Raw genomic sequence first — 25578 nt, forward strand, 5'->3', positions numbered from 1 at the left:
GAGAGAGAGAGAGAGGAGAGAGGTTAAAATTAGTCATTGATTCGCTCACTCACAAAAGAAGGCAATGAGGAATTCTCTCGCTTACATCATTCTAGGTGAGTAGACAATTCCTGGTTCAATGAAATCAGATAATAGCTTATTGGTACAGCAGATACATTTCAGGTGGAAAGTCCCACATAATGGGAAAGATTTCTACTGAGACAAGAGATACCAGTTGGGTGGCAGTGTTGCTTTAGGGCACCTCAGCCTTAAAGCAATTGGTGAGAACAGAAGAGTGAACATTTGGCTCTCTAGTGCTAAGGCTAAACTGTCTATGTCTCAGCCCCACCAGACATCTCTGAGTACAGTATATTACACTAAAGTATTTCTAATTGTGTTGTATCATGTTCTGCAAGCCAAAATGGTCATTATCAGAAACTTTAGACCAGGATTTAGTAAATCTACTCCTAAAAGAAATTCTAGGGTCATAGAAGATCTGGGAGCTTCCTTCCATGAGTTCAATGAACTCAGAACTTTTAGGAAAAAAATTTTTGGGGGGGGAGTGTTGAGAGTGGGAATGGAAGGTGGGGGCAGGGGTTAGACTGGGGTAGTTTCATTGATTGGAAGACTCAAAACAGTTTGATTTCAGCAATTTCCAACTAATCCCTAAAATTGTATCCATAACTATTTAAAATATTTAAGAAGAATCAATATTGATATAATATTGGCAGTTTTACAATCTTAATTCTTCCACTCTATCACACTGCTATTTTCATTCATGGAAGTAGAAGGAGGAGAAGCAACGTCTGGGGGAGGGGGCTGGAATAAAGAGAGGAATCAGCCTGGAGTAATTACATTGCTACAAGTAGTCTAAGTCCAACCCCTCTTAATTTCCATTAACTCTTATCTGCAATATCAACAGTTCAGAGGTGGGTTCCTACCGGTTCACACCGGTTCGGTGGAACCAGTAGTGGAAATGGCGACTGGGTCTCCGAACGGGTAGGGACGGCATGCTCGCCACAACCCTGAACCGGTTCCCCGGTCGCCGTGACATCTTTTTTGGACCTTTTTAAATGTTCTGAATATGCACAGACCTATTTATAGGCAAAATTGCGCACACACTGAACCAGCCAGTAAGGCCGGCAGAAACCCATCCTGGAACAGATATTTTGAACTCTATATAGACTTCCTGCTACAGGAGCCTCTCACTGTTTTCCTTATAATTTTGGTCATCATGGCTCCTCTTTTGTGCATAGCATACCACCTTCTGATCTCAGCAAGCAAATGCCATGTTAAGAGCACTTTGCAAGATCTCTGGAAATTCATATGAATTTTCATTTATTCTTTAAAATTTTTCATGCATTTCAGCACGACTTTTAATATAGCGCTCATATGCAATCAGAATGTTCTTATTTTGACACAAGAAATAATTTTAACAATGTTACAATCCTTTTTCCAGCGGATGGTAAGTTTTTACATAGTGTAATGATGCAATGACGATAACAATTTTAAATGAATCATGATACAAGGGGAATTACAAATCCAAGATTATGCAAAGCAACTGAAGTTCCATAGGTGAAAGTTATTTCAGTTAAAAAGGAAGGAGGACTATCTTTCATTTTAAAGACAAAGATACTATACTTATATATTATAATTGAATTTTATTTATTCTAGGTCTTGGATTGGCAATTGTTTGTGCAGATGCAATAGGTAAAACCTACTTACCTTCACAGGAATAATATAAGTGATCCTAAATACTGATTGTGCTTGTTCAAATGTCAGCTAATGCATATATTTTCTTTGTAATGAACTGCAGTTTCCATGTACAATGGAAGGTATAGATGTGCAAAACATATGGCACAAAAAAAGTCAGGAGGGGAAAATGGACAATTTAGGGGAAGTGAATGTGGATTTGTATAGTAACAAATCCCTTTTGCATAGTAACACCATATGGGTACATCTTGAGAGTTATCTCCAATTTGTATAGCCAAGTATAGTCATATACCTTCTGAAATAAAAACATTTTAAAATGTAGATACTCGTAGTAAATGCTGTTTTTCCTTTGCAGAGAAATGGGTGCAATTTATATATTGGTATATCTTTTCCCACTATGTCCAGTTTTGCACCAAAACTACCATGTATCATGCATGGTTATGTTTATTTCAGGATGGAATTCTTATTGACAGATTATTACTTTTCCTGCTAAAATGAATTTATAGCAGATATAAAAAGTTGAATTCTATGTAGAGGAACACTATCCAAACTGTGGAATGTATTGCTATTTATCCCCCTCCTACTCCTCAACAAAACAGGCAACTGTGAGAAAAAGTTCCTTCTTGCTAACTTCCCTTTCTTTAATATAAAATGCATGCTTGAAAATAAACAACCACACTGAAAAGATCACAAAAATATGATTACATGTCTGATTGTGTCTAGCCACATTTTATGCGAAGAGATTTGTCAGCAAGATTAACAAAATTAAATCTGTGACAGGTTTTAGGTTTGTAACACTCTTTACCAGATTGTTAAATAAAATAATGCAAACTTGTTAGGCTTCTAACGCAGAAATTAGGTGGAGAACATTTTCAGAACATCTGTGTAGCTAGTCCTCGACTTATGAGCACAACTGAGTCCAAAATTTCTGTTGTTAAATGAGACATTTGTTAAGTGAGTTTTGCCCCATTTTACAACCTTTCTTGCCAGAGTTGTTAAGTGAATCACTGCAGTTCATAATTTAGTAGCCTGACAAACTTCCTATTCCTTTCTGGTTTTCCTTTCCTTTATTCTTGCTGCTAAATATTCTGTAATGCCATGTAACAAGCAGTTATCTAAGGTTGCTTATATCCTTACATCAATAAAGAAACTCTGGCAGTCTTGCTCAGCTGGATTTGTTTTAAGATTGAAAGTAATTGCTTTCTTTGGTAGGAACATCTAGTGAATCAATATGGAACAAATTTCGGTGTCAGATCTTATCATTGTTTGGTAAGTTTTAAACTGTGTCTGCGCCTTTAACACATGTAATCCCCAAATGCATAAAAGTCAGAGGTGGTATTCAGCAGGTTCTGACCAGTTCTGGAGAACTGGTAACTGAAATTTTGAGTAGTTCAGAGAACCGGTAAATACCATCTCTGACTGGCTCCGCCCCCATCTATTCTCTGCCTCCTGATCTCTGCCTCCCGTTTCTCTGATCAGGAGGAAATGGAGATTTTACAGTATCCTTCCCCTGCCATGCCCACCAAGCCACGCCCACCAAGCCACACCACACCCACCAAGCCACGCCCACAGAACCGGCAGTAAAACAAATTGATAAAAGTGAACTGAAATATAATTTTATTACATGGTTGGTGCTTCTTGTGTAGACTACTTCAAAAAGTTGAGCCATACTAAGCACAGGTATGGCCTTTTGATGTTTTACCCTTCTGTGGACCCACATAGTTGGTATCTGACTCAACTGCTTCTTACAATTAATGCCACCCTCGAATGCTTGCTGATAAATTGGTTTAAGGCAGGGGTGTCCAAACTTGGGAACTTTAAGACTTGTGGACTTCAACTCTCAGAATTCCCCAGCCAGGCTTCATTGATAGAAGTTACACACTTCCTTTGCTCCATATCACTGGCTGTTTCTTAATAAAAATTGGCATGTGTTAAGGCAGAATCAAACCATGATAAAATGCAGAGAATTTAAGTTTGTTGTATTCCTAGCATGTTATTCCTGCCTTTTTATAATGAGATGCATTAGGTGCTTTTATCGTATAATAAATCAAGACCACATTTTAGTGCGAAAAATCCACACCTGCCAGTCATCTATATCTTCCTAAAATCTTCAGTTAGTTTATGCTAAATAATGTGGTTAAAGGAAGGAAGATACAATACTGTGTCTAATTTTGCTTAAAATGAATGTGGTCACTGAGAATCTCCTTATTTTTCCAGGCAGCAATTGCAATGTTAAACGTTGGCCAGGATCAAATAATAATATCCCTGAGAGTAAGTGTATTCATTCATTGACTCTTTTCAATTGCATCTTCTTGATCTTAACTGAATGGAACTAATAGAATTGTAATTATCAGCCACTACAAATGTCCTGATAAACGAAATCTATTATCAATTATGGAGAGATGTTGAGCAGTTTAACATAGTTATCAATTAATAAAGGTCTATATGACATAATATGGGTTTGAGAGCAAAGATTTGCAAGGCCTTCACTGTCAGCATTCTTCTTAAAAGTTAAAACTTCTGGCAATTATTAACATTTAATATCAGGCAATGGGCTTACATTTCACCTTGAGTTTTGCATGGACAGTACATTCTCTCTAGCACCGAAGTAAATAAATAAATAAAATGGGATTAGTTGGCTTTTTGGCTTTTGCACATAATATTTCTCTTACAAATTAATACAAAGAGTATTAAAATGAATTATGCCAAGCCCCATTTTGTCCAGTCAATCAGATACCTCTGTAGTTTTCACAATCAGAAGATGAAATTCAAATTCAATATCCAGCCTATCTTGTGGGAATTTAAGTGACCACTTCTCAAAACCATCCAAGTTACTGAGTACTACGAGATTTTGTGGTCGTGATTCACTGTAAAAGAAATGGAGAATCTCTCCTTCCAATCAATGTCACCGAATGACTTCAAGAATTTTTATATACTATCCACTTCCAAATTAGGCAAAGTGCCTCACAAAAGCTACATATAATAAGATGGCAGCAAGAAGCGCCTAACAATCTCTCTCTCAAAAAACAAACAAGCCAGTTCACATAAATGATCAGCAAAACAGTCTGGTCTTAATCAATTTATGAAAGCCAAAGGACTTCTATAACTTAACAGAAAAGTTCTTTCACAGGATAAACAAACAAACAAAAGGAGTAGGGAACCTTTAAAATTCCCTCCTGCTTCAGGCAGACTGTATCTTCAAAGGAGACGCAGTTCTGTAGCTTTCTGGAAGGCAAACAATGTAGAATTTTAAAGATGATAACCAACATTTTAAATTGGACCCGTAATCAAATCATATCCAATGCCGCAAAGGTGTCCTACAAAGATGTAGGACAGATGAACATTCTACTTCAAGCAAGCAGATGGGATGACGTCCTACCTGTCAATGACTACTTTAGCTTCAACCACAACAATACACGAGCACACAATAGATACAAATTTAAGGTACACTGCTCCAAACTCGATTGCAGGAAATACAATTTCAGCAACAGAGTGGTCAATGCCTGGAATGCACTACCTGTGGTTACGTCCCCCAAACTCCATATCTGTTGTGGCCCAGCAGGCTCCGGTTCAGCCGATGCTGGACTCAGATAGTGAGGGATCATTTCAGTCTGCCCTGGATGATGTGGAAGACCCTATGCAGGTTGCAAATTCAGAGCAGGGACCAGAGGGACTGGTTGGCCACCAGGAGGCATCTGAGGCATGGAGCAGTGGGGAGGATCAAAGGCAGTCAGTCCCTGATGCTAGAGTGAGAAAGGCTGAGAAATGAAAGCAGCAGCTTCGTAGGCAGGCTCACAGACGATAATTAGCACAGGTGGTTGTAGATTGGCCCCTCCCAAGAGAGCTTATAGGTGAGGCGTTGGGAGGGGACATTTGCAGGAAACAACCGTTCGAATTGGTGATTGAGAAGCTCTGTGTATTTCCAATTTTGTCTGTTCCTGGGGACTATCTGTGTTGTTCTGTTGGCACGTGAGTGGCCTGGGCTCTCAGCCAAAGGACTTGCTATTTCCTTCATTAAATAGTGGCAAACAGCCAAGCCTGTGTTCTGGCTTATTCACAGGCATGGAGATGGGGGTCAGAACACCTATCTAAGTAGGTGTGCAACTGATACATCAGTCAGAGATAGGCAAAGTCCTGGCCACAGCTTTTCTTTGCTGTTTCAGAAGGAAGGGTTGGTCCAGGGAAATCCTAAAATTGCACAGATGCTGCTGCTTAGAGAGGAGGCGACTCCATCAAGGCTTAAAATTGGGACCAGAATGTTTCCCCCCTGAGCATGAGAGATGTCATCCATCAAATTATTTTAACATTTTTAAGTGGACATTTTTAAGTGCACTTTGGACTTACAGTTTTCTATTTTCCTTTACAGAAAGTCCCTTTCGCTCCCAAACAGAAAAAGTGCAAAACAATTTCATTTCAAACAAATGTTCAAATGAACCAAAAAAAGTAAGTATAATACTTTATATGTTAAATTTGTATCATTTAAAAAAAACAACCTGTTTATACTACCAATGCCCCACAATTATGTACTTGGAGTAGTTGAAACATTTGCGTGTGGCGTTTGTGGCAATTCACAATCAATTGTGGACCTCCTTGAGCTCATGTTATCAGCTGGAAGTGAGATGGGGAGGAGAGTCAATTTATTGCAGGGAGAGAAATTGGGATATGTGAATGATGGTAAAGCTGAGTTGTTTTTTTCTTGCTGTAGCTCTGCAATAGTTTGGGGACACCACTAATGGAATTGCTGGTCTTATAGTCTTGTTATAAAGTCTTGTCTGACCCTACCTCCTAAATCCTTCCCCCCTCCCATTTTGATGCTGACTCTATCATTGCCCACGAAGCCATCCTGCTTAGTTGTCTAGCTATGCCTCTATTCCCACTTATTTATGTCCAGAGAAATCAAAGAATGAGTACCCTTTAGCACAGGGGTGTCAAACTTGATTTCATTAAGGGCTGCATTAGGGTTGTGTTTGACTTCAGGGGAACAGGGTGGGTGTGGCCATGGTGGGCATGGTCAGGTGGGCATGTTCAAGGTGGTTGTGGCCAGGATGGGTGTGGCCAACTCAATATCACTTGTGTCGGGGCGCCTGTGGTGGCCTGAGCACTCTGCCAGTGAAAAAGGGCTCTCGAGCTCCGTTTTCAGCTACAACATCTTTCTGTAACCCTCTTCCAGTGAAAATGGAGCTCAGGAGGGCTGCCCGTGGCCCTCCCGAGCTCCATTTTTTATGGCAGGGGCCCCACAGGCCAGATCTAAGCACCCCGTGGGCTGGATGTGGCCCCTGGGCTTTGAGTGTGACACCTCTGCTTTACCATATAGATTTCCTCCAATACTCCCTCTCATATGTTGCTTTGAAGCCTCTTGTTATAGCCCGCCAGGGCAGCAGATTTGGACAGTAAGGAGTTTGGGGAGGAACATCAGTCAGTCCTGGAGTCAGGGGAAGGCACTGATGAGGGCTCTGTGTCGGAGACTGAGAGGGGCCAGAGCTGTATGTCAATTATCAGCTGCCTTCAGAGTCAGACATCAGTGAGACAGACAAACAGCTGGAGCCTGTTCCAAGTGTGCGCATGCAGAGTCGCCAGATGAAGGGAACAGCTAAAGAACAGGGGTCAACTTGAGAGTAAGGCCATAGGTGGACGATGAATGGCCCCTCCTAGAGGAAATAAAAGAGGAGAGAAAGGGGAGTGGAGTTTGCAGGAGACAATTAGTTCGCTTAATTGGTTCATGGGTTTCCGAGACTCCTTGCCAAGTTTTGCAGATATCAGCTAGGCGGCTCTCCAAGCCAGATAAGGTCTGTGACTGTAAATCCTCCCTTGAAAGACTTGGATGTGAATAAGCGGGATTCACAGTAAATTAATAAAAGCGGTTTTTGTAGGGACAAGGAGTTTGCTTCATGCTCTTGGAAAGCCTCGGTCAGAACACCTCTGCAGATCACAGTGGCCAATTATGGATAAGCTTATCCATTTTTTTTTAAAGTCAAATTTTGTTGGTTAATTAATTTAAACAGAAGCTCTTGTCGGGTTTTTTTTTTTTTCAAAAATAATCATTTTAAAACAGAGTTTAAGACTGGCATTGAAAACACTGCCACTAATTTCTATAATTTCTATTTTATCTCTGACTGCTGAGAAAAGCCTTCGAAAGAAATGTATGGTAGCCTCCAGCCCCACTGAAGGTTTGCTAGTCCCTAAAATATGTGTTCAGAACATTGTTTCTGAAGGGGGGGAAAGAGCCCTGGATCAGTAGGTCTGGCATCTGTGATACAGATGGCTTCTACAGGTCTCCTAACCAGGAGTCTCCAGGAGTCTCCAACCTTGGCAACATTACCATTTTTTGGACTTCAACTCCCAAAATGGAGTCGTAAAGCTGCCAAGGTTAGAGACCCCAGCCGAAATAACTATGTAGAGATTCTTTCTTCACTTGCCGACCCTGAGAACACATGCTTCCTTTCTTCTTTTCTTTTAGGAAAAGAATTTATACTGCTCAGTGATAAGTTCTGCCTTGAAATTCTGGAAACCTTTTCGTGCTAGTGACGGGCATACGGAAACCACTCTGAAAGTAAGATTTATTGACAACTGCAGAGACAACATTTGACCACAGCTTCTCTTTACTGAGAAGCAAGACTGCATAGTTTCCTATTACGTACATAGATGATAAGTGGATAGAGGAAATCTGAGTCAATATTCTAGGAATTAAATCAGTTTTTCGAATGAAGATTCCAATTCATTTAATATCTGTGTTTCAATATGGGATTGGCATAGGAAAGGGACTTTTGCAAAGTTTAGTGGAAATGAGATTGGAAAACTAAATTCTGGAAAATAAGGTAGAAGTAAATAAATTGGTTCCACACTTCATAAGATTCCATTGTTTGACATTTTAATTTTGTAAATACGTTTTATTTAATTTTGGTATGCAAAATCAAGTTTTGTATATTCTTTTCTTAATTAAAATTAACAAAGAATCAAGAATCCAAGATCCATGATTGTATGGATTCCAGTGAGGAACCATCTTAGTATTTTGATCCCAAACAAGAGACTTCATCTCTTGTATAGTAGCATCAACCTTTTTGAGTCATGAGAAATGAATCCATTTCTGATGAAGTGCATAATTAATATGTAAATATTAAGTTGCCACAAAACCTACTGTAGTTAGGGTTAAGGTTAATTTTAAGGGTTAATTAATAAGGAATGGGATGCAGTGTCTCAGTGGCTAAGACGCTAAGCTTGTTGATCAGAAAGGTTGGCAGTTCAGCAGTTCAAATCCCTAGCGCCATGTAACAGAGTGAACTCCCATTACTTATCCCAGCTTCTGCCAACCTAGCAGTTCACAAGCATGTAAAAATGCAAGTAGAAGAATAGGAACCACCTTGGTGGGGAAGTAACAGCGCTCCGTGCACCTTTGGGATTTAGTCATGCCAGCCACATGACCACAGAGCTATCTTTGGACAGCGCTGGCTCTTCGGCTTTGAAACAGAGATGAGCACCACCCCCTAGAGCAGTGATGGCGAACCTATGGCACACGTGCCACAGGTGGCACGTGGAGCCATTTGTCAGGGCACGCGAGGCGCTGCCCTGTCAGCTGAGTTCACCTTTTTTGAAAGCCATTTTGTCACCCTCCCCAGACTCCAGAGGGTTTATAGGAGCCTGGGGAGGGCGAAAAGAGCCTCCCCCGCCTGAGGCTTTCCTGAAGCCTTCGGGACGCTTAAAATGACCCTCTGAGCAAACCTGAAATGACTTCCGGTTTGCTCGGAGGATCGTTTTGAGCGCTCCGAAGGCGTCAGGGAAGCCTCCAGACGGTCCCTGAAGGCACTTCCGGTTTGCTCGGAGGGTCATTTTAAGCGTTCTGAAGGCTTCAGGGAAGCCTCCGGACGGTCCCTGAAGCCTCCGGAGGGCATCCAGGGGGGCGGGGGAGGCTCTTTTTGCCCTCCCCAGGCTCCTATAAAGCCTCTGGAGCCTGTGGAAGGTGAAAAAAGCATGTAAAAATGGGGGGTCGCACCTGTTGTGCGCGCATGTGCACTGGGGGGATCGCACATTGTATTATGGGTGCGGCACACCCGCACATGACCCCCCTGCACTCCCACCACTTGTGGCACGCGAGCCAAAAAAGGTTCGCCATCACTGGCCTAGAGTCTGGAACAACTAGCACATATGTGCGAGGGGAACCTTTACCTAACAGTTAAGATTCAAGTTGAAGTATATTGAGTGTCTTCTACAATATCCTGACAAGAACATTCTTAATGAAATGCTTAAGAAAAGCTAAATGAGATTTGAAAAGTTTACTTCTTGTAATGCTGCAGGGCTCGGTGACTTCCTTTGAAAATCTTTTTGATAATCGCTCTCACTGGGATAGTAACACAAAGAAGGATTTTGTCACAATTTTGCCCATGATTATGGAGGAAATAAGCTTAGGTGCACTATTCACAGCTCTTGCAAATCCAGGAAACATCTCTCAAACAGTGGTTCAAAACTTCACGGGTAAGGAAAATGAAAGGTGAATTTTGTCTTTGAAGAAAAAAACAAAAGGCTTTTTGCTTGTATGTTGCACAAGTCAAATTCCCTGTACTGAGTCTTCTTTCATTCATCAGCTACAGGTGCATATGGCAACTCACAATTTAGACTTCTTTAATGAAAGCAGCCTGTATATGAGAGTTCAGGCATGTTTTCAATGTATTTATTTCATTTATTATTTAAATTTGATTCCTACTTTTGCATGAAACATTCCAATAAGCTGTCAATTAATGACAATTAATCAAACTATGACAATTAATCAAATTATGACAATTAATGAAATCATTCCTAAAAAATGAAAACAAAATGATTTATTAATATCACAAGTAGTAATAAGACCAGCAGCATTGTAATCAGTGAATAGCTTTTTTCATGAATGAACCATCAACTGGTAAGGCCCTAACTCAATGCACCTGCATCTACTCAAAGCGAGTGCTATTATTAGGAATTTTGTTTCATTCTATTATGACATGTGGTTCTTATTTGACATCAGCTTCAGATTTTAAAAAATATGACTAACATTCATTAGATCCGTTCAGGAACTCAGCATTTCTCTCTTTTCAGTGATCCAAACAAATCTTATCAGTCCAGAATTCTCTGAAAAGAATGAAATGCTCACATTAAACGCCCAAGGAGATCAAATGGCCATCCACCCAAGAGCAGCAACTGCTATGACCACAGGTATTGTTCATGGCTAGTATGGTTTTTCTACATAATAGATCCAAAATTACTTTTACTAGCTATTTTATTGCTCTCTCCCAGTCAGCTGCAACCCTAGGATATTTGAGCATTTTATCACTGACTTGGATTAGGGAAGTTGTAATCCAACACATCTGTAAAATACTACATTGGGAAAAGTGAAAGGGAATAGATTGGACACTGGAAGCAGTATAGGGTTTCCTGCCTAAGCAGGGGGTTGGACTAGAAGACCTCCAAGCTTCCGTCCAATTCCTCTAAAGAGGAATACTGTTATTCTAGATCAGGCATGTCCAAAGTCCGGCCCGGGGGCCAAATGTGGCCCGTTTTCAAATTTCGAGTGGCCTGCAGCCTCTTCTCCCTGGCGGAGTTATTTGTTTAGTCTTTCATAAAATAGTTCATTTGCATTTAATGTTAACGGTTCAAAGAAGGTCAGGCTGAATGGTTGGCCCCACACATTTTCACTTCATCAAATATGGCCCTCCTTGCAGAAAGTTTGGACACCCCTGTTCTAGATAGTAGTTGGTGGTACCTATTTTGCCAAGAAGTAAATATATGGATCTACACTGATCCTTTCATTATTAACATTTTCCCAAGTTTGGGGAAATTATGTATATTTTATTTGGTTTTATGTTTCTCCCTGATATTCCTTCTGTCTCTTGCAGATACCGTTGCTGTGGCTTTTATATCATACAGTGGGCTAAAAACACTTTTACAAGATACTTTACTTCAGAATAGAACCCTCCTAGGCAATGAAATGCTGACAGGTGTTCATATGAATTCTAGACTGGTAAGCGTTTCTGCCAGGAGCAAGAAACAGAATATTTCTACCCCAGTCAATCTCACCTTTCAGCATCTCAAGGTATATAAATGAGGTCTACCTCAGAAATCATGCCAATTTTTTTCTAAAAGTCCTGTGTGTGTGTGTGTGTGTTTGTGTGTGTGTGTATACAACATATATATATATGTTGTATTTGTACTGATAAATAAATAAAGGGAGACTAGTATAGATCTATTTCGAGCTAATTAGCTCTCACCAGCTAGCCATACCCTTACTGGGATTCGAACCTGGGCTGTATTATATCTTAGGCAGGAGTCTTAGCCACTAAGCCACAGGCTGTCCTCCTTATCAGTTGAGCCAGGGAAATAGGTATGTATTTGTGTTACAACCCCTGGTATGCCTAAATATGGGAGGAAGGTCACTACTCCCTCTTTCTGTCCTTCGGCTTATCACAGAAGACCATGCAGGCAGAAAACCATATTTTTATTTTTAATGTTGCCTTTTTATATTTGTGTTGTATTTGTACTGATAAATAAATAAAGGGAGACTAGTATAGATCTATTTCGAGCTAATTAGCTCTCATCAGCTAGCCATACCCTTACTGGGATTCGAACCTGGGCTGTATTATATCTTAGGCAGGAGTCTTAGCCACTAAGCCACTAAGCCACCTCTGCCAGTGAAAATGGAGCTTGGGGAGGGCCGTGTGCTTGGGAGCCTGTTTTCGCAGGCAGAGCACTCGGGGCACCACAGGCGCCCTTGACAGTGATGTCGAGTAGGCCACGCCCATCCTGGCCACACCCACCCTGGCCCACCTAGAGCAAATTCAACCCTGATGTGACCCTCAGTGAAATTGAGTTTGACACCCCTGTTCTAGGTAGTCCTTATGTCATTCAAGCTTTATAAATCAGACGTTTTATAGCACCTTTTCACACTAATAACATTTACAAAGCTTATGCATTTAATAGTATTTGTGTCTCCTGGTCTTTACGTTCTACGATGTTTATATTGTTCCTTTTGCTTGTCTTACTGTTGTTTCCTTGTTAATGTTTAATAACTCTGTAACTGTGTGGTAGGAGATAAGGTAAATATGTAGATTTTCTCCCTACCTCCCATCAATATTTCCTCCCTCTTGCAGAGTAAAGTTCCCCAGGAAAAGGCTCTCTGTGTCCAATGGATTTCTGGTGCCTTGTCAAATCATGGTTGCCAACAGATCTTTTCTAACATCACCCATACAGAATGCCGCTGTCAATATCTGTCCAGTTTTGCTGTACTGATGGCTACAACTCATAAACACGTATGTTATTTCTGAAAACATCTCAGAATTGTACCGTGATATACAACAGGTTTTTTTTCTTATTTGTTATATCTGCTGTTGTGTCCTTCTGTTGTCTAGAAGATAACAATTTTCATTATCGAAGCAGCATTTGCCTATTTGACATGCTGCAGAATTTTCCATAACTATTTGTGGGCCCTTCCTTTCATATATAGAAAAGTAAACTAAGAAATGCTTGTGTTCCTTAAGATTTTAAACATTCTGATGCTTTATTTCCAATCACAATACAAGAAAAAACAGTCAGGTATTGGAATAGCTTTTATAGGTAAGTCAGATCTATGGTCTAGATCAGAGGTGTCAAACTCAAGACCCAGGGGCCAGATCCAGCCCATTGGGGTAATTAGATCTGGCCGGGGGGAAACAGCAAAGGACCAGCCCAGGGTTTCTCTGCCAGGACCGGCCCACAGTTTCTCTGCCAGCAAAAACGGAGCTAGGAAGGGGCGTACACAGCTCTCCTAAGCTCCATTTCCACTGCAGAGGGTTGCAGGAGGCCATTACAGCATAAAATGGAGCTCAGGAGCCCGTTTTCTCTGGCAGAGGGCTCAGGCCACCACAGGTGCCCCCGACACGAGTGATGGTGAACTGGCCACACCCGCCATGGCCATTCCAGCTACACAAGGGATCCATGAAATTGAGTTTGACACCATGGTCTAGATGAAGTGTAAACATATCTTCCTTATCAAAAGGTGGCTCATATGATTTTGAGAACAATTGTCTTCTGTTTACAGGGAGATCTGATCCTCACCATTATTAGCTACCTTGGGTTGTCCATCTCAGTCATCTGTCTCTTCCTGTGTATTGTCACATTCCTCTTCTGCCGCGCCAGCCACAACAGCAGCACCTTCATCCACTTACAACTGAGCTTCTGCCTGTTTTTTGCAGACCTCCTCTTCCTAACTGGAATAGATAAAACAGGCAACAAGGTATTTCAGAAGAATATGTGATGCTCTACTCAGTAGTGGACAGCAAACCCCATCTGAGGTTCTACTTAAGAAGTCTTCATTTTTCTATAGATTGACTGAATGGAGTCAGTTTGTTTGCAAACCTACTTTTAAAGCTTTTTTTGTTAGCTTTATGATAGTGATATACAGTGGTGGGTTTCGAAAATTTTTAGAACCTCTTCTGTAGGTGTTGCCTGCTTTGTGGGAATGGGTTGCTGGCCATGTGACCGTGTGGGAGTGGCTTGCCAGCCATGTGACTGAATGGGAGTGGCTTGGCAGTCATGTGACTGGGTGGGCATGGCCAACTTGTAAAATGTGGTGAAACTCACTTAACAACGCTCTTTCTTAGCAACCAAAATGTTGGCTCAGAAACTTTGGCATTTGAAGCATATAAGTCTTAAAATTACAAGACCCTTGTACCCCTAAACCTTTAGAAAAAAACCCCAGGGGTGTTCAAACTTGACAGCTTTAAGAATTGTGGGCTTCAACTCCCAGAATTCCTTCTCTTGCTCTTCATCTTGATGATGTGCGGACGGGCGGGGGGAGGGAGGGAGCTGGAACCGGTTCTAAATGGCATGGTAGATTTGTGGAATCTCTTCTATAGAAGAGGTTAGAACTGGCAGGAACCCACCCCTGGTGCTATATCTCAAATGAAAGAGTTACTTTGCACAACGTTTTCCTGTAGCGCTGCTGGTGGAAGCATGAATGTCAGATATGATTTGTTCCATTCCTCTGCTTTTTGTAGCCCATTCTTGATTTTCTTTCAAACCCAGCAATTCAAGAATCAGATGCTGATAAAGGAATAATGTTTTGTTTTTGATTCAGATCCTGTGTTCGGTCATAGCTGGAATGCTGAAGTATCTTTTTTTGGCCTGTTTTGTCTGGATGTTCTTGGAAGCTGTCAATCTCTACTTCATCGTCAGAAACTTGAAAGTGGCAAATTACAGTGGGGCCAGCAAGTATATGAAGTTATCTATGTACTTCATTGGTTATGGGTTCCCTGTCCTGATTGTAGTTATTTCTGCAGCCATTAAACCTGGAGCCTTTGGGACTCCATATCAGTAAGTCTTAGCATATGGTTAAAAGCTGCTTCCCTAAGCCAGGTGCCACCAAGATATAAACTACATGAGAACAAATGCTAGTATAACTCAGGGAGTCCAATTCTGTATAGTACATTGAAGTGTTTGCATATCTGTCTAGATTTCTCCTGATGATATTTCTCTTTCTTTAGCTGCTGGCTTGATCCAGGTTTTATCTGGAGCTTTATGGGACCTGTCTGTGTAATAATTGTGGTGAGCAAATATTGTCTTTTATTCTTTATAGTAGAGAAATGAAAGAATTTTATACCTTTTTTTTCTGAAATGAGAAAGAAAAGAAAAAGATCTTGATCTCATGTAGCTAAAATGGATACACCAGCCTTAGTTGGTCTTTCTATATTTACGATGTGTTGGAAAATGTTCATAAATTTTTGAAAATGCAGGAAAAATAAGTTATCTCAGCTACACAAGGGAAATTAATTCATTCTAATATTTTGCAGAGAGCTGCAATTTTATACTAAGGGATAAGGTGTTAGGGAAAGAAAGAAAAAATGAATTTGAGAGTGAAAAGATTACCCATTTTGTGCTGAGTTGCAGAAAATTCTCTATTTTTCTGTCATATATAATTAAAATAGAGGTAGATGTCCGCTCATTAAAAGCATCAGCTACCAAAATGTATCATATAAAACAGCAGTCCCCAACTTTTCTGGTTTGGTTGTCCAGTGAGTGGTGGTGGTGGGGAGATGGGATGATTGTGCATGAGGGACAAGAGGGCACATGCGTGTACAGTTTCATTTTTGTGAGCAACTGCTGCTCACAGAAGAGGAGCTGTGTTCTGACCCACCTACCCCTCAAGCCTGTGAATAAACCAGAACACAGGCTTGGCTGTTTGCCACTGTTTAATTACTGAGATAACGAATCCTTTGGCTGAGGGCCCAGACAACTCAGGTTCAATAGAGTAGCTCTGCAACAGCCCAGATAATTCAAAATAAAGCAACGCAGATAGTCCAAATGAACAAACACGGCTAGAATACACAGATAGATTTTCTTAACTATTAATTCAAACGGTTGTTTCCTGCAAATGTCCCTTCCCAACGCCTCACCTATAATCTCTCTTGGGAGGGGCCAATCCACAACCACCTGTGCTTAATCATCTTCTGTGAGTCTGCCTACGGAGTTGCTGCTTCCGTTTCTCAGTTCTTCTCAATCTAGCATCAGGGACAAACTGCCTTTGATCCTCCCCACTGCTCCATGCCTCAGGCGCCTCCTGGTAGCCGACCAGTCTCTCTGGTCCCTGCTCTGAGTCTGAACCCTGCACAGGGTCCTCCACATCGTCCAGGGCAGACTCATATGGTTCCTCGCTATCTGAGTCCATCAGCAGCTCAACCGGATCCTGCTGGGCCACAACAAGCTGTGAGCACAAGCATCTGTTACTCACACATGTGGCTCTGTGAGTGCAACTTTGTGTCACTTGCACAAGAGACTGCTGCTCACGCAAGTGGGTCTGCATGCACATGCGTCTCATCCACCACCTGCGTGGCCTGGTTATAACTGGACCACAACCCGGTTCTAAATGTGCCACAGCCCAGTCCTGAGGGTTGAGGACCCCTGATCTAAAACCAACAATTGTTCTCTCTTCTTCATCTTTTTTAGTCTTAGAACATTATTTATCTGCTATTGTTATTGTTACTTTATTTCTTTATAAATATTTTTTTAAATTCTCCCCAAAGGTCAACTTGGTGTTTTTCTGTCTTATTCTGAAGAATCTGCATAAAAAAGTGTCATCTCTCAATTCAGAGATATCTTCAGTCAAAAATACCAGGTAAGATCTATCACAAAGCATGAAGTGTGGTGTACAGTGTGGCATATGATCCATGCAAATAAAAAAAAATAATGCTTCAAAATTCTTTTCACAACAAATTGTGAAGTAGAAAACTTGTACAGTATAAGAAGGACATCCGGGAGCAAATGTAGAAATTCATGTAGTGAATTTGGTGCTGAGGTCTTTGTATGCATGAGGTGGGCAAAATTTGGCAGAAGGGTGAATTGTTTAGAAACTATCAGTAGCAAAAGGGTCCTTTTCATTATGGAGATCAGCATCTTTTGCCCCATTGAGTTAAAAATTGTAGCATCTAAGTTGTTCCTCCATTTTGCAAAAATATCTTATATGGATGCATGCTGGCTGGACATCTGTAGAAGACGATGACATACTGAAGCATAGGTGCAATATGAAGTAGGATGTCTCAATATTCATTGATATCGTCACCAAAATACAGTATCAAACCAGTGACCTTATTCTTGGAAATTAGCAGTAGATGTAAGGTGAACTGTCTCAGCAAAGGGGAAACTTTAAATGATTGATAATGGCCTACTGTACTAGTTTCCCTTTCTTCCTCTTCTTCTTCTTCGACTAGGGCCACAATCAACTTTAGCACATCTCATTGCTCCACATATCTCATTTACATCCTCTCCTGTGAAGTGAAAGTTCTGGTTTCATTCTATCACAGAGTCAATTGAGGGAGAGAAGATTAGCTCAGATCAGGGCTGGGCAACTATAGCAACTTTATGACCTATGGACTTCCACTCCCAGAACTGAACGATGCTGGCTCAGGAATTCTGGGAGTTGAAGTCCATAGGTAATAAAGCTGCCATAGTTGCCCAGTCCTGCTTTAGATTGAGTCAGATGCTCTCTTTTCAGCAGTGTCATTTCTCTGTTGATTTCTTGTTGTAGGTCACTGATATTTAAGGCTATAGGCCTTGTGTTCATCCTGGGTGTGACCTGGTGTTTTGGCCTCTTTCAACATGGCCCTGTGGAAGACATTATGGCATATCTGTTCACCATCACCAACAGTGTGCAAGGAATCTTCATATTCCTGGTGTACTGCTTACTCAACAAAAAGGTGTTGTATAGTGGTGTTTTTAAACCTTTTCCTCCCTGTGGTCCCCTATCTAGGTCACATTATTGATGAAAAAGATTGCCACTTTCCCAGTTTTTATATATCTCAGCATATACTGTGGCCTCCTGTTATGTGTTCTTCACTTTTGTGCACCTTGAAATATCCATATAGCCCCTGGCTGAGAATTACCGATGTAGAAAACAAGAGAGGGTTGCCCAGGAATGTAAGTTACGACACAAATAACCTAATATTTCAAATTTTCCAGACTGTGTTCAGGATTTTATGAGCTCCTGGTACAAGAATAGTCCGAGCCATCTCCCACTCCCAGTTTCTCGTCCATGCTAGAGATAAAGAGTGTGGTAGTAACAAATGTTATTTCAAATTCATTCTGCAAATGAATTGAACTGCCCTTGGCATAAATCCTTCCCATTGTAGTCAGCAGCAGCACCACTGACTGGTATGGAGTGGCATATTTGCTTCCCTTGTGGAACTAAAAGCCATATTTGTAACGCCTATAGGGAAATGTGTTCGTTTTTCACTGAACATTTCTGGAATATTACAAAGAGGTGGGTTGTTGTTGGTTTTTGGGATGCTGTTTGGTAAATATAAAGGGGCTCCAAGAATAGTTTTGTAGGCTGCAGATTTTGCTCTTGTACCTGAATCAGAGGTGGGTTCCTACCAGTTCAGACCAGTTCAACTGAACCGGTAGCGGTTTGGTGGCCTGGGTTGCTGGAACCAGCAGTGACCCATGCCTGCCACGCCCCCGAACCAGTTCTTCTACGGGACCGCAATCTTGATTTTCGGTTCAATTTTTGCACGCACTAAACCGGTAGTAATGCTGGGAGCAACCCACCCCTGACCTGAATTCATCTACACCTCATGTGTAATTATCCATCCTCTTAGCTAGTCTTTTCAGAAAGCACAGGTGTGATTTAGTCTCTCTGTGAAGTTTAGTAGAGATTATAGACAGATCAGTAACGGAATTTACTAAACGGCTGTCCAAAATATGTATATTTCCTTTATTTTGGTATCTTGTTAGTCCATCATTATACAACCAGACATTTCTGGAGGTTTCAGAAATGGCAAACCTTTCTTTTTAACTTTCCTTTAGAGAATATAAGCAGACTAGGGAAATAGAAGAGGAAATGCTTCTCAGCAGACTCTTTGCAATGAGGACACTGTGAATTAATTACTCTGATTACTAATATACACAAACAAATCCAACACCCAAATTGTAGCTGATTTTATTTCTTTGTTTTGGATTATTTCACATACAGGTAGTTCTTATTTAGCGACCGCCTCCTTTAGCAACTGTTTTTTTAACAACAGTGATGAAAAGGTAACTTGTGACCAATTCTGTCATTTACAACTTCTGTAGATCTGTAAAGCAAAGGAAAGTGGAAGTAGGGTCGTGAGCACAGCACAATTTCACTTAGCAACTACTTCACTTTAAGGCCAAGTTGTCAGTCCTGATCACGGTTGCTAAATGAGTACTTCCCCCTCTCATAGGAGACTAGTAAGATACTTCCTCCTACTGACTTTGAATTTGGATTTTCAGGTGAGAGAAGCATACTGGCATTGGATCTGTTCCATCAGAAAGAGTCCACCTGAGGCTTCTGAGATTATGGGGATCTCTTTCCCCGTCAGCAATCCTTCAGTAAGCATGATCAAAACTTTTGATTACATTTGCAGCGGCAAGGGTAAACGGTTTCTCCAGCACAATATTGGAAGGATAGACATGTAGTATAACTGTGATGGCAAACCTATGGCACGCATGCCGGAAGTGGCACGCAGAGCCATCTCTCCGGGCATGCCAGCTATCCCCATTGCTCTTCCGGGTTCCGGCCAGCTGGTCTTCATGTGCCCGGGAGCACATGTGCATACTGGGAAGCTGAGCCAGCTGGTTTTCGCACACGCATGCACGCCAGAAACCGGAAGCATAGCTTTCAGGGAACTGCTCTTCCTGTTTCTGGTGCTCCCGCATGTGCGCACCAGGGAGCTACTCTTCTGGTTTTGGGAGCTCCCACCCCCCGCCCCGCGTACACGCGCTCCTGTTTTGGCACTCAGAGCTGAAAAGGTAACTTTGAACGGTCACTAAATGAACTGTTTTAAATCGAAGACCACCTGTAGTTGGTTTAGTTTGGTGTTGCTGAGAATGAGTTTCGCCATTATTTTCACTAAAATGGCATGCATGCTTAGAAAATGCACAAAAGATTTGAATTGGATCACCATCTGTCTAAAAAAAACGAAAACCTCTCGAAGTTATTTGTGTTTTGTTGAAGTGGTGTAGAGGTCTAGTATTTCATGGAGGGTTCTGAGGCTGGTCATTTCTATGTTTGAAGATAAAAAGCCTAAGTCTGTGATGGCGAACCTATGGCACGGGTGCCAGAGGTGGCACACAAAGCCCTCTCTGTGGGCATGCACGCTGTTGCCAGCTGTTCTTCTGGTTTCCAGCCAGCTGGTCTTCGTGGGTTCCTGAGCGCCAGAAAATGGCCCGAAAAACAGCCAAAAAAACAGGCTGTTTTTTGGGCTGTTTTTCAAGCAGGTTTTTGGGTCGTTTTTGTGCACCAGCCAGCTGGTCTTCATGGGCACTGGAGCTCCAGAAAACAGCCTTAAAAATAGCCAAAAATCTGGCTGTTTTGGGGTCATTTTCAGGCCATTTTTCAGACCCAGTTCAAGCCATTTTTGGACCAGAAAACAGCCTGGAAATGGCGCAAACAATGGCCAAAAAACAGGAATGCACGTGCCGGCCAGCTGGTCTTTGGGTTTCCAGCAATCCGGCAAGTGCACATGCACACGCATGCATGTACACTCCGGTTTGGGCACTTGGTGCTGAAAAGTTCCCCACCACTGGCCTAAGTGATTCTACACTCTTTTGAAATGATCAGTAGATCTTATTGAAAATATTAAAAGCATCTGATCAATTGTTAAGAATGGAGAGGTTGCAGGGAAATATGTATGTGAAAACCAGCAAAGCTCCCCTACCTAGAGTTGGTTTCCCATCCCTTGCATCTAATGCTATGTGGCTCAGGCTATCACAATAAGCCATAGTTTATTTGTTTGGACAATTATTATGCAAAGATAAGGTTGCATTTTCATTTGTTGCATAAGCTTAAGCCGATCCTTGGTTTACTATGTTGTGTTGTTTTCACATTTAGTTCATGACCTAATAAAAGCTGCTTCTTGTTTTTTTTTTTTCAGACAAATGTACCAAGTGCTACTGCAGTAGTTGATCAGAAAGTAGAATGGGGGAGCCCAACGTAACTCATTGTCTCTCTTTTGGACTCTTCTTTTCAGTGTGAACAAAACAGAAGAAAAATTGAATATAGTAAACCCTTTGTTTTCTTGTTGGCTCTCAGCCCTTTAATGCAACTTGAAATCCAGACCCATGCTGGAAACATAACTTTTTAGATCATTCCCTATTTTCATTGCCATTTTCTGTCTGTTTTCACTATAGTCTATAATGTATATAGTACTGTATATGCTATACAGTATATAGTATATATAGGACAGTATTCTGCTCTTTCATATTCAAGTATTTCAACTTTGCAAAGGACATATTTAAAATGTTTTATACAACCCTAATACAGCACATTTCCAACCTTTTTCTGTACATTGCTCTTTTAGGGAATGTCATGTTTACTGAACATGGGTTGAAGGAATACAAAGGATGTGCCAACATAACAGTATCTTGACAGAAACATTCCTCTTCATAATGACAGTGTACTTTTAAACTGATCAATAGATTCCTTTTTTGTGCTGCCAAAAAAAAAGTATTTATTGCAGTCCTAAATCATTATCTGTGGCAACATAAACACATTGAAAACTACAGACATATCTGCTTAAAGAAGGAAAACACAACTGAAATAGTCCAGAGAATCAAAAATGTCAGTTTGGAAATGATCCAAGAATGGTCAGTTTTCAGACCAAACTTCTGCTAGGTTATCCAAGAAAGTCAAAGCACCATACAGCTAGGCTAGAAGGAGTTTGGATATGTCTGAGGATGGGCGTGAGTAATGTTGATTGCCACAAAGAGCCAGTCAAGCCACAGTTTCCTTTATACAGACCATATTTCTACAAGATGAACCAATTAATATGGCTAGTGAGATATACTTCTTACTTTCAAGTGGATGACTCAAGTCTTGTCAACTTGTGGTGTCTTCCTGGGCTTGGGACTTACCTAGCTCAGCTTCTGTATCAACTGACTCAGCCTGCATTGACTGGCCCTGTACCTCCTCTCTTCAGCCAATCCCCGTGGTTGAGGCGGAGACTCAGATTGGTCAAGCTCTTCTACTTCTGGACCCGAAGACTCAGACTGATCCTTAACACACACTGGGTAAAGGTTAGAAGATTCTACAACCATACTGGTACAAAAATAGTACAATTAATTAGCAAGAAACAACTTGATTCTTCCAATCCTATCAATCCAGATGGCGTTGAATATTTAGGAGTAGTTTATAAAAGGTTGGTGTTAATTTTAAACTGCAGTCAAGATCCTTTTCTATATAATTAAAAATGGAACTTGTGTCATAGCAACAACTTTCATTATCATTGAGTGTAGGAATAAATTATTCTTAAAATGTTTTAAGCAATTCTCATATCCCCAAAACCCTAAATTTGCGTTTTCCTTGGAACAGCCATAATGCATTGTAAACCTACACTGAGTTTGGAATCAACTACTGAGTTTGGAATCAACTACTGTTCCAAGATCTTATATTGTACCTTTGAACATTCTAATACATCTAATAAATATGAAGAAATAAGACAGATCATTTTATTATCATTTTATCTGGTTCAACATTAATTGTTGATCCAAATCTAGTTAAATATTTCTCCAGGTGCTGAAGGCAGCTTCTCTGAGGATCTCTTTATTTATTTTATTCCAAAACAATAATGCTGTGAGATAAAATTGTCTTGAGAAAAAGTCAGCTATTAAGTTTCATTGCTGAAGGTATTATTTGGCTGGATCTGTATGGATCCCTGCTTCTGGGTTCAATACCTTAAGCAATGCATTATATTGGCCAATTTTTCAAATACTCTGGGACGATGTTCTGAGATTTGAACTCACCATTTTAATCTTTTTCAAAATGGTTCTTGACTTATGTCCGTGATTCTGTTTTTTTTAAGAGTGTGTGTGTGTGTGTTTGTTATGGTTATCTGTTCATTAATCCATTTAAAATACTTTATTAAAATAAAATGTTTTAAATGCATTAATTAGTTGAACTTAGCTAAGAATTTTACTAGCTGATGTTTTCTTCCTTTATTGTTGACTTTATCCCCCCCTTGTTTTTGTAGAAAAATAAAGAAATATAAAATAAAGTATGCTTTACATGAAATATACCCACAACCTCATACTTTGATGGTTCTTGAGTCTGAGTTTCCTGCCTATATTTTTCAAAAATATATCAGCTAGTGATGTTGCTAAACCTGGGGCTGTAGCTCAAGATCGATTTTTTCCTGAGCTCTAAATTTCCACTGATGTCCATAAGTGTCCTCCTTCCTCTCCCCCCCATGCCTGTCAATTAATTTCTATGCAGATTGAGTTCATGAGAGTTGAAGATGAAGAAAGAACTTTCTCCTTTCACTTGGTGCAATCTCTTCTGTGAATATCATTATCTATTCTCCTTGCTCAGAAGTCAGACATTCCTGCAACAAATGTCAAAAGATGATCCCCACCAGCCCCTCAAAAATCAGAGCTAAACCAATTCCCCAGCTTTTGGCAACTTAAGATATATGGGAAACAGCCTCCATCAGTAGCATTAATTGACAGCCTTAATTTTTTCTGAACTTTAAGAAAACTGAAACCATCTCTATAGGTTGTAAGATTGCCTGTATAAATGCTTTTTTGGTGGTCTATCACTCCTTTCATGTGAGCTAAGTTTATTTGGTTCAAAGAGATTTGGGCAGGAAATGAATTGGCTTTGTCTTCAATGAGATGCAATTTTTCAAGGGATTTGTAGTCATGCCCTGCTTTTTAAGGTATGAAGATACCCCACTTATTATTTGTCAAGGACATTCCTGGCATTGGAGTATTCAACTTGTTATTAGCCTGATGATGACGCCAGCTAAGATGGGTTTTAATATTTAAAAAGTGTTTTCAAACTTCTGTGGATTTTTCATAAGTCCTTCTGCAAGGAGGGGAAGAAATCAGAGGTCTGCTAAGATCTACTTAAAACTTTGCACTCCATTAGCATTTTTGTTGTGGCATTCAACTTCTTGTTCTGAGTTGAAGGGCTGCAATGTAGGATGGCGAACATCCCAGATCACCCAAAATGTTATTTTCACTGGGGGAAAAAAAGATTTCCCAAAGAGCTCCCTTAGCAAAGCCGAGGCCAGCTGGAGCAGTGTTTTAATACAATATTCAATGTCAGTGTCAGGCTGCCCCCACTTAATCTCCAAATAAAAATAATCCTTGGCTCCATTTGTTGAGAAAGCTATAGTTTTATTAAAGATCAAGTGGATTGCAGTAATGCATAGCCAGAAGTGAGATTTGTGCATCAAAATCCCAAACTCTCTCCCCTCCTTGATTGGTTTTCATTTCCCACCCCAATTAAAGAATCCAGTTAAAATCTTGCAAGCTGTTTTCCTAAAGGTCAGTTCAGGCGTGCTCTGCTATGCCTCCTCCTCCTCCCTCTACCTAGGCGACCTTGAAGCAGTTCCTCAAGAAGGCATGTTTCAGTTTCCCAAATATTCTCCCCTCCACCTGTACCCCTTCCATAGGTGGATTGCTGCCAGACTATAGATTGAAGGCCAGAAGGTGCTGCTATGCTGAAGAAATAATTGGGTGAGCAGCAGCTAAGATAGACAATGGGACTGCTGAAGCAGGCAGTTTAATATGAAAAGGAAGACAAAAAGAAACAGTGAAGGCTTAGGGGCAGCTTACCTTGTGCTTTCCAATACAGCCATTTGAAAAACACAGGCTATTTTGCCATATCACCCTTCAAATCATTCAGCAGATGGAGGGGCAACTATTCTCCTGACAAACAAACACAATAAGTAAACGCTGACTGTGAACTACCCCAACCAAACCAGTTCCAGATAATATCCTAGCTGAATGCAAAGAAAAGTCAGATCATCTTTGAAGTTACCCTGGTTAGTCATGCTTTCTGGAGAATGATTAGTAATTCATTTTCCCACACATAAATGACCCCATTGAAACATCAGAGATTTTTCTGATAGTTACCCTGAATTTACTACAAGTTACAATGTGGGTCAGCTGCAGCATTCATTGGATTCCTAAAGTGCTCTAAAGGGTAGGCTGTGAGACCACTGCTGTTTAGACCAACATACTTTCTTCTCTACTCAAGGCACATTTCTCTAGATGTGAGGAAGAACCATAAATATGCATTTATAAATATAAATAAGCATATGCACAGTTCCTATTTCCTGATTTATGCCTTGTGATCCTGAATCCTATATATTTTTTAAAATATATGGCAATGCCACACATATGGGAACTTGGTAAAGAAATGTTTTATGTCAAAGACCAGTCTCTTCTATCTAACAAGGAACACAATCCTTTCAAAGAGTCAGTTGGCAGGTAGTTATGACCAATATAAAAGTATAACCTCTACCTGGAGACTGTTTTCTGTCAGTCTAGGAATCTAATTCATATATTTTTAACACAGCTTTTGCAAGCTGACATGAATATGTGCAAAGAACACAGCTTTGGAACAAGGTATTATTTATGTATTTATTTTTT

General features: G+C 40.6%; 1 protein-coding gene across 1 annotated transcript; it reads left to right on the forward strand.

Moving 5' to 3' along the window:
• On the forward strand, positions 1-23303 carry LOC309389688 (adhesion G protein-coupled receptor E3-like). The gene is made up of 17 exons (XM_081948326.1): positions 1-95; positions 1654-1689; positions 2905-2961; positions 3910-3963; positions 6059-6135; positions 8150-8242; positions 9981-10158; positions 10756-10872; positions 11553-11749; positions 12804-12962; positions 13730-13924; positions 14768-15003; positions 15174-15234; positions 16710-16801; positions 17711-17879; positions 19435-19533; positions 21078-23303. Exons 1-17 carry the CDS (start codon positions 65-67, stop codon positions 21138-21140), a joined length of 1914 nt encoding a protein of 637 aa, XP_081804452.1. The 5' UTR covers positions 1-64; the 3' UTR covers positions 21141-23303.
• The last annotated feature ends 2275 nt before the right edge of the window (positions 23304-25578 follow it).

Source organism: Natrix helvetica, assembly GCF_964273705.1.
Source record: "Natrix helvetica genome assembly, chromosome: 3".
In the NCBI taxonomy this organism is placed as follows: Eukaryota; Metazoa; Chordata; class Lepidosauria; order Squamata; family Natricidae; genus Natrix; species Natrix helvetica.

Excerpts from the sequence above, each read along its gene's own strand:
- LOC309389688 (XM_081948326.1), top strand. The coding sequence starts at position 65 with ATGAGGAATTCTCTCGCTTACATCATTCTAG. Across the intron at positions 2,962-3,909 it reads TCAGATCTTATCATTGTTTG|GCAGCAATTGCAATGTTAAA; the intron begins GTAAGTTTTAAA and ends TTATTTTTCCAG. Across the intron at positions 8,243-9,980 it reads ATACGGAAACCACTCTGAAA|GGCTCGGTGACTTCCTTTGA; the intron begins GTAAGATTTATT and ends GTAATGCTGCAG.